We start from the raw sequence: 14,161 nt of genomic DNA, 5'->3' as shown, positions 1-14,161 counted from the left end.
TTCTCAACATTTCAACTTTTTCTCGAAGTGCATAATGAAAAAAAAATCTTCCCCCAGTTATAACTACTATAGATACATGCAGCATGTGTTATACAAGACTTTTCATTTTTTGCGGCTCCAGACATATTTGTTTTTTGTGTTTTTGGTCCAATATGGCTCTTTCAACATTTTGGGTTGCCGACCCCTGTTCTAAAGGTATCTGTAGCAAATATTGCATGAACATCTGTAATATGGATAAATAACAAGATTACAAATGTATTTCCCACAGCAAAAGTTTTGTATCAGTCTTCGGAAACGGAATAGCAGACAAAATAGGTGGAAAGGCATATGATTCATTTGCGAGCTCATGAATCATATGCTCCTAAGTAAAGTATGTTTCAAGCCTTTTATCTGCATCTTTCTTACAACCCACTGTGTCTGCAACCATGTGGCTGTGATTTGATTAGACGTTCTGGTAGAGAGCGCTATGCTATGATTTGGGGAAGATGGGGGAGGAAGCGAGAACAGGTCAGGGCTCGTAAATCCCTTTTCCTTTTCATTGTAAAAATCAGTTCCCGCAGTACGATTTTTCCCAGAGGGCTAAACCAACTGCGCCTTATACCAAACAGTCTTCCAAACTAGCTGCCACTGCTCCACTCACTCTCACTGTTGTCCGTTTATGAGCTGCAGATCGAGACGTCTTAAAGGGAGAGGCCCATATTTGCATGTACTTTTAGCGTGCTGGCAGCCTGCCCCGTTTCCCCAGCTGCAAAGGATTGTGGGTTTAACATCTATAAAGATTTTCCAATGCAGTAAAGCTACAAAAGTGAGATTTCAGTTCATCAAGCTTTAAACCATCTGCATTGGAAAAGACTGGGGACTATAATATTCTCATACACACCATTTGTTAATTCTAACAGGGGCACTTCAAAAGATAGAAAAAAAAATCTGAGCCAACCTAGCAAATTTGAACCCATATATACTGATATGGTGAGTATGCCTGGTTGTCTGTCTATATGTGGCCTTGTGATACACTGGCGACCTGTCCAGGGTGCCTGTAATGAGCTGGGAACGGCTCCAGCCGACCTGGATATACTGATATGAACACAAAAACAAATAAATATGTTTGTCTTTTAACTTGCCGAGAAGAAAAGACTCAGCTTTTTTGGGTCTATCATCAACAAAGTTGATCAACAATATGTTGCATTTTATAAACATATTGCACTGAAAAATGTTGATGATTGCCCGAAATGGGGCCAAACCACAATGTTTATTGCAAAAAATACTTTAATAAAATAAACATTGTCAAAAAATACCATTGCCTCTTTAAAAGGGAAAAAAAAAGACCATCTCAGTGGTTCCAAACATTTCCGACAGATTGTAATATTGCAATTTGGAGTCCACAAATTGCCTGTGGTCCTTTGGTCTCTCTGGGCTGATTAAGGCAGAACGGGAGGCAATATGTGCGCTATGAATGCTTCGAGTCGCATAGTTCTGGTCAAAACTGCTGTTTAATCAACTAGCTGCATATCTGCTTTTAAAAAAAGAATCCAAACTGGGATCTGCAGGAAGAAAAACTCCGCAGACCACTGGATGCATGTCAAAAATCTTCACTACTGGAAAAGCCAGCGTGGGCCACAGCCTTCTTTCTCTCATCAATGAACATAGAAAAATATACATGTGGAGATTTATTGCAAGTTTAAATCTTCTCTGGTAGTGTTACTGTCATCATGGCTAAAAAAAAAGTACATTTTACATCTAATATCTACTTTTCATGTGGACATCCTTCAAGCTACCAGTTTGAAAATTGTTCAAGCGATATTCTGACGCATCCCTGCTCACATTCAGAAAAAAAATTGTAGCATTTTGAGTAGATTACCTTGATGCTTTAGGCAGTTTTCAGAATATTCATTCTATTTCTATGCATTGTGAGACTACATTCAAGAGTGATGGTATTAGTGGCGTTTGAGTGAGGGAATGGGGGAAACACCTTGTTATGTTTAAGCAAGAAAAACTCCAGGCAGTGGCAAGACAGTTGCTCAGACAATAACATCTCTGTTTTGCAGCCACCTTCGGAAAAGGTTAATGTATACGTCAACAGGAATTTGAGTGTCTCTGGCAGGCAGAACGGGCGAGGAGGAAAAGTAGTCCCAGGAGAGAGCTGAGAGGGCAGTGGGTTTATAAAGCGCGCTGTTGGGTTTATAAAATATCCATTTGCTTAATTAACGAAGTTAACTTAGCAAAGTTTATAGAAACGTGAATAAATTAGATAACAGTTATGGTTGGATTGTGACCCCTTTCATTCTTTCTTTAGCTTCATAACCTTTTTAATTGTCACTATCATCATGTTCTTGCTCATAAAGAGTAAATAAATTACTGCCGTAGAGCACAGTCAATTATTTAGACATTTCAGTATCCCGCTAATGCATTCAGCCATTCTTAATTGTGCATTCAAATTGTATTCTCTCATACAGCACGCTGGGCCAGAAGATCATGGCCTTTTAACCTAGATTTTAAAAGCAGGCAGTGTGCATTGTCAAATCCCCTCTGTTGCACGAGTGCAAATCCTCGGATTACAATCTGAACGAGACCGAGATACAACCCAGACCAAAAAAAGAAAAGAAAAAAATCAGAAAAAAAAAAAAAAAAAAAATCACATGGCTACTAAATGATTTATGAGCAAGATCAATTAGTTAACTAATTTTGACATTCCATGTGCTAATTCTCTCCCGGACAGTCTTAATCAAATTCATATTCCATGAAGAGGCTATTTAAAGTCATCTGATAAACCTAATGTAACTGCCAACCCCAAAGACTACCAACCACATACTTTATCGCTAAGTGAATCTGCCGCTCCCCCTCGGCTATGGCGCTCGCATGAATCCGTCTTTGTAAACAGGTTGCCTGGTATCAGCGGCACCATGAATGCGGGGAATGTGTGGCTGTGCTGCTCGTTGGCTCACGAACAGAACAAGCTCCTCTGAAGGTTCTGTGAGTGCTGGGCTCCAGGTGCCTGCTGAAACCTCCCGCCTTTCTGCCTGGCTGACCTACACTGCCACCCGACATATGTGCCATTCTTAACACCTTCTGTCACCGTCACACTGCACACGATGAATGCTGGTGGTCCCCTCCTGACTCTGTCAATCTTTAAAACGCTGTATTTACACCTCAATCTTGACAATAATTACTCACAATAACTGAAGTATAGTATATTACTACCGAGTTATGGCTGCTTTGCTCTTTTTGCCATAATCATGTTCAGCATAATCAATCAATCAAATTTTATTTATATAGCACCTTTCGTCCAAGTACATGAAATACAAGGTGCTTTGACATTTTGATTGAAAAATAAGCATAATAAACAAAAAACTGGGAGACCAAAAAGATAAAAACTGGGAGACCAATGCACCCTGACTTACAATATAAAATATATAAAATTTATAAAAAGATAAAGGTTCAAGGATTAAGGCTAAAAAAATAATCAGTCCACAACAATAAAAATAATAAAAACATTATAAGAGATAGATAAATAAATAAAACAGATACCTTTAAAAAAAAAAAAAAAAAAAAAAAAAAAATTAAACGGAATAAAACTAAAACTATAAAATGTGATGCTACATAAAAGCCAGACCAAAGAGATGAGTTTTTAGTCTACGTTTAAAAATGTCCACATTTCCAGCTCCTCTCAGATCCTCCGGCAGGCTGTTAATAGGATCTTTTAGTCGAAAAGGAGGATTTTAATATGTAAAATAGATTAATAAATGATAGATATATAGCTTTTAGTGCCATAACGTTAAACATATGCATACAAATCTATGGTCTTTTGGACAAAACCACATCAGAGTTTACGTTAAATGGTGTCACTGTCCGTGAGTCAACAGTGTAGTAGCCACATTTGGCTTGCTGGTGGACATCCTGGCAGTCCCACCTGGCTCTGCACCAGTGCTTTTCACACTATGGCTCAGTGGAGCAGCAAAATCCCTGGTAGCCTGGTTACAGTGAACCTGGGCAATTTGGACAATAATTAAGCCATAAATCTTGAGCAGAGCATATGAAAAGGCTGCACCCGATTACAGCCCCCCCTCCCAAATCCTCTGCATAATGTTGTTCACTTCCACATTCAGCCAGCTCGCCTGATAAGCAATCCATTCAGGCTCCTGCTTCTCGATAGCATTAGGGGCAGCTCACCTTGAGTTAATGAACCGCTTTAACAAATATGTCCTCTGGAATCTAATTTGTGAAAACACTATAGAAGACAATGCTGTAAATGCAGAGTAACTGACTGCAGAGGACGAAATGTATAATTTGTGTAAGCCTGAATTCACTTAGAGATTATCTTCTACCTAAATGCAAAATCTCTGAATACCACATTACATTTATTGAAATTGATGAACTAGCAGCCTGAGAGTATACAAGAATATAACTTGTGGTCTTCGCTATCATCTGTTTCTGTCTTCATAATTTTAGGCTGTATACCACAACCTCCATAAAAGCATAAATTATATGACAAATAGCAGTGGATAAAGCAGGGCTCCACCTTTAAACGCTAACTGACGGCTCAAGCAGGAATGAATGACTTGACCTGGATTCAAACACTTGCTGCCATGCGTTTGCAAAAAGTACGATCTGCACGCTCTTGATTGTGCTTCTAACCCGTCTAACCAACCATAAGTCTTAGACTGAGTACAAAACAGCAGATTACTGCCGTGAACTGTGGTCAAAGTCAATATTGACCGTGTCTCAGCTGTTTTATATACAGTCGTGTGAAAAAGAAAGCGCTGCCTCTTTTAAGCCCAAAGGTTTTTATATCAGGACGTAACAAATTGTGCATACTGCCATGCTGTCATGTTCCTTTAAGAGAAATGGAGCTTTCTTTAGGAAATCTTTCCAAAAGAGAAAAGCAATGATCCCTTTGTCTATCGCTGCTGATGTCTTCCTTCTTCCACATTCTGTTAAAACACATCCAGACCTGCAAGAGGCCGCGAATGCTGAAATGATTATCAGCATCTGGCTGCTGCGTAACCTCTTAATTTCAGCGGAAGCAGTCAGCTTTTCACACTCTTTCTTTATTACTATCCCTTTTTTCCACAACAGTAAGTAACAACATATGATAAGTATCACTGGGATAATGAAATAAAAATAAAAACGGAAGAAAAACTGCATCTAAACTGTCAACAACCAATCCCTGCAATTTACATGTTACGTAAATATACACATATGTATTATTTACATTACATGTGTATTATATTCAGATGCAAATATACCCGTGTAATGTTCATATTACATGGGTATATTTACATTCTGCAGAAGAAACTGATAAAGAAACATAATATTCAAACATACTGGACTGAAGTCTTTATTTAAGGCTTCCAGTCTTTAAAAATTGGGTCTAGTATCAAGCGTAGTGCTTTTTTTTTTTTAAAAAGAAGAAAACTGCAAAAAGAGCATGACATAATCCAAAAGTCTTGACTGTAAATGATAATGCTATCATTTCCAACATTTTCTCGGGTAAAAAAAACCTTAAGACCACAATCACCATCATCGTCACACCACTCAGCAACCTTTACAAGGGAAATCTGTTATTTTGATCCAGCCTCTAAAGATTAGCACAGAGAGAGGGAAGGAATAACACAGAGGGTAAGCCGTTTTTCTAAAACTAACAAAGATTTGCCCGTAATACGTATTTTCAGCAGCAGCATACCGAATACTTAGAAAGAAATTACAGTTCATAAGTGAATAAATTACGGTTCACTAGCTGCTGCACAGCCGAACGAGCCAGAAACAGAAAATACTGCTCAGATTTTGCTCATCTTGGTTCCTCATCTCGTTCGATTTTATTTTAGCTGCAATATTATAACACATTAATTTTAACTGGTGCATAACATCACTTGCCATCTTGAATATCAAATATATACTGTATGTCCATAAATAGTCATTGCAATGGTAGATTTATTTCTGACCACATCTGCTGCAGTGTTCCCACGAGGGACATGGTCTTGCATCACTCTCAGCTGTTAGACACATGTAAAATCACTGCAGTACCTCCACCAAAGCCTTGAGGTTTGCACCCTCAGTTTGTCGCATGAAGCGTACCATTTGCCGGGATTGTCATTTGTTGTCTGGCTACGTCTCAATCTCGCTCCGTGAGCTCATTTGGTGCCACGTCACTGCAGCATTTCACAAACAGAGCAATGCCAAAATGGCTGGCTTAAGTATGAGTCATACTTTAGAAGAAGAAAAAAAGTATTGGTTAGACTTACACTTGGAGACTTCTGCGCTGTCTACAGGACATGATAAAGTTTTGGAGAATGAGTCATACAGTAATAAAAGGAACTCAAACAATTTCCGGACTTTCATTTTCTTTTGTGTGACATGACACTGTAATCAAGAGCAACAATTTCTAGAACTGTCCCATCTTTTATCACAGAGGAAGTGTCACAAATCACCTGCACAGAGAAGCCTGTGGACAATAGAGAGTGGTGGGCACTTGACAGGGTATAAAAAGTGGGACGTTTTGACCCCGACACCATCTTTACCCTTCAAACCAGCAGGTCAAAGCTGAGGAACAAGCCATCCGTACATGTGATGAGCATTCGTGCCGTCCACTTTACAATAACGCAGTTATTTGTCCATGCAACACTCCAGCCTCTGGCCTGATTAACAAGTGTATGTATAGAAATGTTCTGATTTAGTTTTCCTCCATGTCACGCTCTCATTCTCACTGAAAGACGGAGGCAGAGAACTGCCTGAGGTAATTAGGGATGACATGATGTTTACGTAACCTCAAAGCCTCACAAACCAGATGCAATTATTGGCTCCTGGTCTCTGTGACCCCAGCCCTGTAGCGTTTTTTGCGCCGCGAAACTCCGGCCCTGTGTCCCAGTAGTGAGCAGGGTCCAGGGTGATGGGGGAAGGTGGGAACGTTGAGTGGGGGCAAGCAAGAGTTGAGTTCTTTTCACAGCTTCCTCAGACAGAAGCTCTCGCTGCCTAATCCAAAGTGACGGACCCTTCAGTGGAGAGGGTGCGGAGCCCCCCAATTTCCGCCAGGACCCCTCAGCGGGAGCGGCAGAGAAGCCAAGGCTTGGGGTGGCAGACTTATTGTGGCCCAGTGAGTCGGAGTGGGGCAGGGGCCTCATTACAACGCTTAACTGCACTCACAGGCCCTCATTAACCCACCACACCAGTGACTCAAATCAAAACAGACAATAAAAAGAGGTCAGCGTGTGAAGAAAGGCTTGCATTTCAGGTCCAGCATTGCAACTGAGCATTTTATCACATCTCTTTTCTTTAAATAAAAAAAAAACAAACAAACAGATAAACACTGAAAATCATCACAGTTGGTCAATTTAAGTGAGGCTATTTCCTTTTGTAAGTGCGTTCATCAAACTTGCGTTCAGTTCCTGTTTGACTTACTCGGTGTAGACATCTGGGCATTTGGGAATGCAGTTAACCAAAATCCAATAAAACCCAATAAAAAAGCATGCTTTAGGTAATGCTGTCCCATAAGAGTGGCCTCGGTGCAGGGGAATAGATCATTAGAAATAACAGGCACTTAAGTAAGTCCCCTCTGGGATGAAAAGCCAGTGTAAAAGAAAGGGCGGCCTGGATCTGCCTGCTCATCAGTGCTTAGAGAAGCAGGGCCTGGCTTGCCAAAGTACATGTTTCAGAGACAATTAAAACACAAATCAATATTTCGGCCTTTTTGAAGCCATTGGAGGAGTGGCAGCCGACAGTCTCCTTTGCAAAAGTAACACTTTCTGGCATATTTGTTGAGAAATCATGACCATACTAGGGATGGGCGGTATGGACTAAAAAATGTATCATGATAATTTCTGGCATTTATCCCGATAATGATAAAAATGACGATAAAAGAAATACCAATTCAACTCCATCTTTTCAACTATAAATCTATCTCGCTCTCAGATCCGCTGTTTGTTACACAAAAACGTCATCAACGGAAATCTCTTTCTTTCTTTCTTTCTTTCTTTCTTTCTTTCTTTCTTTCTTTCTTTCTTTCTTTCTTTCTTTCTTTCTTTCTTTCTTTCTTTCTTTCTTTCTTTCTTTCTTTCTTTCTTTCTGCCTCCTTTCTTTCTTTCTTTCTTTCTTTCTGCCTCATTTCTTTCTTTCTACCTCCTTTCTTTCTTTCTTTCTTTCTTTCTTTCTTTCTGCCTCATTTCCTTCCTTCCTTCCTTCCTTCCTTCCTTCCTTCCTTCCTTCCTTCCTTCCTTCCTTCCTTCCTTCCTTCCTTCCTTCCTTCCTTCCTTCCTTCCTTCCTTCCTTCCTTCCTTCCTTCCTTCCTTCCTTCCTTCCTTCCTTCCTTCCTTCCTTCTGCATCGATTTAACAGAACCATAAATCAGCTTTACACAAAAACGTCATCAAGGGGAATTTATCGTTTTTACCGCGAGATGACAAATTCTTACCGTGGGGAATTTTTTTGACGGTTTATCGTGAACGGTAAAATATCGCCCATTCCTAGACCATACATGAACTGTTTTATTTTTCTGTGAATTTTTAGCTGCTTTTTGATCTTTTAAAAGGTGTTTTAGTTTTTAAGGTTCCTCATATCGCGTTTATATAGCTATATAATGTGACTACAACGAGTAACGTTTTTTGAAGTGTAATTCTACACCCAAGTGGATGGATGGTATAAAGCTGTAATCATCGAACAGTGGGGGAGACGGCAGCTCGCTGGCTCTCAACTGCTCCATCTTAAATACATGGTGATGAGGTCACACTATGAAGACCAGCAGGCCATCACATTCTGTCTGTCACATCATCAGCGCTGCTCTGCTTCCCATTTTACAGCCTTTAATCTGCATGCACCGCCATACAGGAGAGGAGAGAACGAGACGTAGTGGAAGCTCATACACGGTGAATTATGTGCTTGTAGAGGCATGAGTGTGATGAGGAAGGCTCCATACAGGGCATGTGTCGCAGAGAAGCAGCACAGGACAGGACACACAAAAAAAAAGAGGGTGAGACAGATGGACCCACTTACCGGCCTGGTTAGTGGTAATGTTGACTGAAGCGTACTGGGGAGAGTAGGGGCTCTGATCTGACACCCCGTTGACAGCCTGCACCTCGAACGTGTACTGTGTGTGGGCCAGCAGGTCGCTGATGTAGACCCGGGTGTCCGTCAGGCCCAGTTGGCGGGGCAGGAACTGGACGTTGTCTCCACAGCGGGTGCAGCCTCCCCGGCCTCCACCGCAGCTCTTGCAGATGATGTTGAAGACGACGTCCTCGCGGCCGCCGGAGTCCCGGGGACGAATCCACTCCAGCATCACAGAGGTCTCGTTCACGCTGGAGATCACATTCTGCGGAGCTGACGGGACGGCTGGGAGACACACATCGGATATGCAGTTTGGCGTACAGCCTTTTGATTATGCAGATGAAAAAAACATTTCTAGAGGAAATCTTTTTGATCAAAATGTTGTGCATCAAAAACAATACAGAAAAAGGCTTTGCATTTTATATTCAGCACAATGCAGTGGATGTTATATGTAAGTTAGTTTGAATTAACAGTATTTACTTTTCAAATATGATGCCAGTGAGATAGTTTTGTTCCTACACTTTTAAATGATCACATTTGGACAATAATTGCATTACATTCAAGTCATGTAAAAACATTACAATGATGGCATCGTAGCGAGACAGAATAGATAGAGAGGCGGCAGCAGAAGATCAGTGTGGATGACGTCTTGAATGTAAACGGCTAAAATTTTGGGCCCAAAATGTTTACATCCCCAGATCGGGCTTTAAAAATAGTAAAACAGATGCTTTTTGTGTTGTATGACCTGTCCCAAATGATCAAAAATTACAAAATGACTAAATTTCACTCGTGAGACTTGGCTGTAGTGGGTCATCAGAACATCAAGCCTTAACAGAAAACGGCTTCTGTGTCCAGCGATGCACGGCTGTGAAGTTTCCTATGAAGTTTCAATTAACTCTTTATTGTACCTGTGACGAAGAAAGCCTAATAAACCAAAAGTCAAGAAGAACTGAGCCAAGAAGAACTGAAGAACAGAGGGACTGTGGGGGGTCAGTCAGTCTGATCAACAGCAAACCGGACTGTGCAATAACTTTGTGCAATATTACATAACACTTATTTATTTTCTATCCATATAATTCAATTTATGGCACTGCAGTTTTTATTTTAATTTTTTTATTTCTATTTTTGTTTTTATTCCTATTTTTTTTCTTTATTTGTAATTTTGTATCTTTATATGGGTGTTTGGTTTTTGGGGTGTTTGATTTGTAAATGACACTGCTGTGTGAGTGAGATGGAGATGTCAATTTCCCCGAGGGAACCTCCCAAAGAGATCAATAAAGTCGTCTGAATCTGAAAATCTGAATCTGAAGTCACTTTAATCTAAAATATGGCATTTGCCTAACCTCTCTTGTTACTTTATTTTCTTAACACATAACACATAACGAATCCCCCAAGGTTTGGACTAAGTCGACACTGATTCATAGTTTCAAATTGATTTAGTATTTGTGTGGTTTTTGACCGAATAGAATTGTATAAAATTGTATAAAATGACTGCATCTAAGAGAAACTCACTATTTTTCCTATTGAAACGTAGAACTTAGGCATTAAAGGGTGAAAACTTTTCACACGACAAGATGTTGACAGGCCAAACAAACAAACCGGTAAAAAAAAAAAATGTTTATCTTATACTGACACAAGAACGTAATTATGGTTACCCTAAAGGACTAATGAGATAAGCAGTCCTACTCCGCCCCCATCGTAAATCTGAGTTGATCACTTCTCATTTAATTGGCAGCAATTAATAGATCTGCAGCTTTGGAAGAAAGCCCTTTGGAGCGCCCTACTTGGTGGTTCTCAGAAACATAACTCCTCCTTGGCATCTCCTTCCCGGGGAGGAGAACTAATATCCCTCCCATTAGCTTGCAGGCCTCTCTGATGGGCCCGTTCTCTTGCTTCAATCAGACCGGGCCCTGCTGCGTTTAATACGGGTGACGTGACGCTGTTGCCTTTTCATTCACAACAGCTGTTCAACTCCCAGAGCCAGGCTTATGCAAATCTCCTTTGTAGGAGACCATCAAATCTTTTCCCTCCTCTCACCCTTTCAACAGCCAAAGTTTGAGAATAAGGAAAAAACACGACTGAAACATTGAATGGGGCTTTTTTTTTTTTTTTTTCCTCAGTCACCCTCATTTTGTGCTACTTAGAGCCAACTCTATACACGTCCGTCCTGCCCATTCCCGCTCCCTCAGAGTGCTTCTTCATTTCATTCTACGTATCTCTCTTTCATACTTCACCCCTCCCTTGCTCACTTTTGCTTTGGTCTAACCGTCCGTCTATCTTTCCCTTTCCCAAACCTCTTGTCTCCGTCTCAAATTCTAATTCTAATTCAAACAGCTTCATTGGCATGACAAGAGAGGGCTTCGCCCCGGCTCATTCTCCGCGGCTGACCCCTTACGCGGCTACGCGCCCCGGCCCAGTAACCTCCGGTCTGGTTGGGAGTACGGACTCTGTGATGTCGGGGAAGGGCAGCTGAGCCCTGTCTGTCGGGTCAGATCTGTGGACGGCCACGCTTTGAGCACGTCAGCATTATGTTTGCGCGAAGGACAGCTCTGACAGGGTTTGTCTGCTCAGAGTTGCACAGACCATGGCTATCCTTTGATCTGGGGGGCTCTTCTGCCAGGGGCTATGAAACGCATGTGTGTCAGAGCTCCTATCTGAAACCAAAGAGCAACTGTTCATGCCTGTGTACTGTGCGCAGGGCGATTTGAAAGCCCAATAACTTTTATGCTAAACATACTTGTGCACGGCATCTGGAGAGGATCAGAGTCGGTGCGATAGTAGCCGTTGCGGCAAATGCAGTTAATGGCTCCTTCACTGGTGGTGCGGCTATTAATGGGGCACTGCATGCAATGCTCGTCTCCTTGAGTGGGCTTGAAGAATCCTGACGGACAGGCTGAAAGACAGAAGACAGGAGATAGGGTTCAGAATTAAATACATTTTTCAGAAAGTAGAACAGATTATAATTAGTTTCAGTCGATAAAATTCAAGGGAGAAATAATCATTGAAATTGAATACAATTTCACTTGTCTCTGATAATATATTTCTAATTGAAACTTTATCAAATGAGTAGGGCTGGGCGATATGGACCAAAAGTCATATCTCAATATTTTCTAGCTAAATGGCGATACTCAATATATATCTCGATATTTTTTCTGTGCCTTAATTGGGGTTTCCCCCAAAGCATTATAGCATAGCATCTCTGTTAGCATCTCTGTTAGCTTCATTTTTTTCTGAGGCAAACCCTTAAAAAAACAGTCAGTTTTGATACAAAGCCTCGTGCCAAATGTCACACAGGTACCTTTGTTAACAGAGGTCTGCACAATATCAAAATGTATAAAACAAATGAAATAAAAATAAACTGCCTGCATATATAGAATAAAAATGCTTCTTGAATAAAATAAAACAAATATCCCTTTCCTGCATAACAATTAAATTAAAATACACTGTGCAATTAATACAATGTAGACAGTAACAGGCAGACTTTTCCACTGAGGTTGACAGTTGTGCAAATAACAAAACATTTGTGCAAATCTCAAATAAAACATTCAAGTCAATTTGTCACAAAATAAGCTATATCAAAATCATTAAAAAAAATGTAAAAAAAAAAACGTTTTTTTTTTTTTTTAATCGATATAAACGATATTGTCTCGTACCATATCGTGTTTGAAAATATATCGATATATATTAAAATCTCGATATATCGCCCAGCCCTACAAATGAGCAGCAGGTTACGCCTGATAGTTAATTCAGCATTTCAAGGGAGTTTGCTATTTGCTTACACGTGTGAGAGAAGCAGCTAAGTGAGCAGACTTCAAAAGAAGAGAAAAACAAAATAAAACATAAACAAGGAGAACAACATAAACACAACCAGACGTATAAATACACATGATCGTAGCTTTGACTTTTAGGCAACTCTCTGTAGACGTGGCAACATGTTGTAAGTTTAAATTATTCACATCACCACAGTCGTCTGAAAAATGCCGAAAGTGCCCCGGTTTCCATCTTAAAGCCATTTCAAAGGTCTCTTTCTGGAAACCTGGGGGCAAAGTCGCATTCATCACAGCCATGGCGAGGAACGCGTTCACTGCGTCAGCCATTAAATTCTGCATTGGTGCATCTGCCTGTGTCTGGATAAATCACCTGCAGCAGATGGGGTGGATCTGTTTGCAAAGTAACTGAGCTGTGAATGTACGTGAAATCCCCTCATCCTCTTCTCTGCAGTCTCATTTTACCTAAATCATTAAATAAAAAATAAAAAAAAGGTTTTTCTGACACTGGCACCTGCATCGTGTCACGGCTGTTACATCTATCCCCGGCCAAAAGAATAAGAAGAAACAGAGAGAGAAATAGCGGCAACAGTTTTGCTTCAGGTAATCCAGCGCCCACCTGCCCCAAGAAGAAAAGAGAGAGGTGTAGAGGCAAAGGTGTTGGAAGCACAGGAACCAAAAAAAGAAAAGCCCCACATGGGACATGTTGCTTTTCCGAGGATAAAACCCCTCAGGTTTTTCCAGCACGTTGTTTTTCTTTAGTGGTAACAAAAAGAGTGGAATCATTTAATAATTTAATTCAGTCTTATGAGAAACAAAAACAAGATTTCACTGCATATTATTCCCTTTCTTTTCTATTTGACTTTTTTTTTTCATACCAGGATAGGTTAATTTAAATATTTCATCCCTCCCATTTTTGAACAGAAAGCTACAACTGCAACTTCTACACTGTAAAGTAATAAAAACAGCCATTTTTTTTCCCTTTTTTTTCGGGTTGAGGCTGTCATTGCAATTACAGCTCAGCTTTAACATCTGGAATATGAAAACATCAGCAGCTGCAATTCTCATTTTAAAGAGGTCAAATCCCAGAATTACTGCCGATCCAATCATAGTGTTTTAGCTGCAAAGACCTGAGAGCATACAGTACAGGCCGATGATTAAAACTAGTTTTCTCTTTTGTAAAAGAAAACACATCACTCACAGCCAACACTTTAATATTTTTTTTGTTTTTTTTACAGCTATGCAAGATTCAGACTCCTTTTCAAATAGACAGAAACGGACACATCCTGTATGTTTAAGCTGCAATTTGACAAATAAATGAACATTCACTGAAACAGCTGAACTAATATAGCATCTTTAACAGAG

General features: G+C 40.3%; 1 protein-coding gene across 4 annotated transcripts in view; it reads right to left on the bottom strand.

Annotated features, from left to right (window-relative positions):
* ephb2b (eph receptor B2b) overlaps positions 1–14,161 on the bottom strand; it is a 149,868-nt gene that overhangs the window by 34,324 nt on the left and 101,383 nt on the right. For all 4 annotated transcript variants that reach the window (XM_061726942.1, XM_061726944.1, XM_061726943.1 and 1 more), the window contains exons 4-5: positions 11,767–11,922; positions 8,979–9,314 (exon numbers count right to left, since the gene is read on the bottom strand). In XM_061726942.1, the coding sequence (XP_061582926.1) occupies positions 8,979–9,314; positions 11,767–11,922 (492 nt within the window). The remainder of the gene's footprint in view (positions 1–8,978; positions 9,315–11,766; positions 11,923–14,161) is intronic.

The sequence above is a fragment of the Cololabis saira genome, chromosome 8 (genome assembly GCF_033807715.1).
Source record: "Cololabis saira isolate AMF1-May2022 chromosome 8, fColSai1.1, whole genome shotgun sequence".
Lineage (NCBI taxonomy): Eukaryota > Metazoa > Chordata > Actinopteri > Beloniformes > Belonidae > Cololabis > Cololabis saira.
This window is presented reverse-complemented; position numbering and strand designations above follow the sequence as displayed.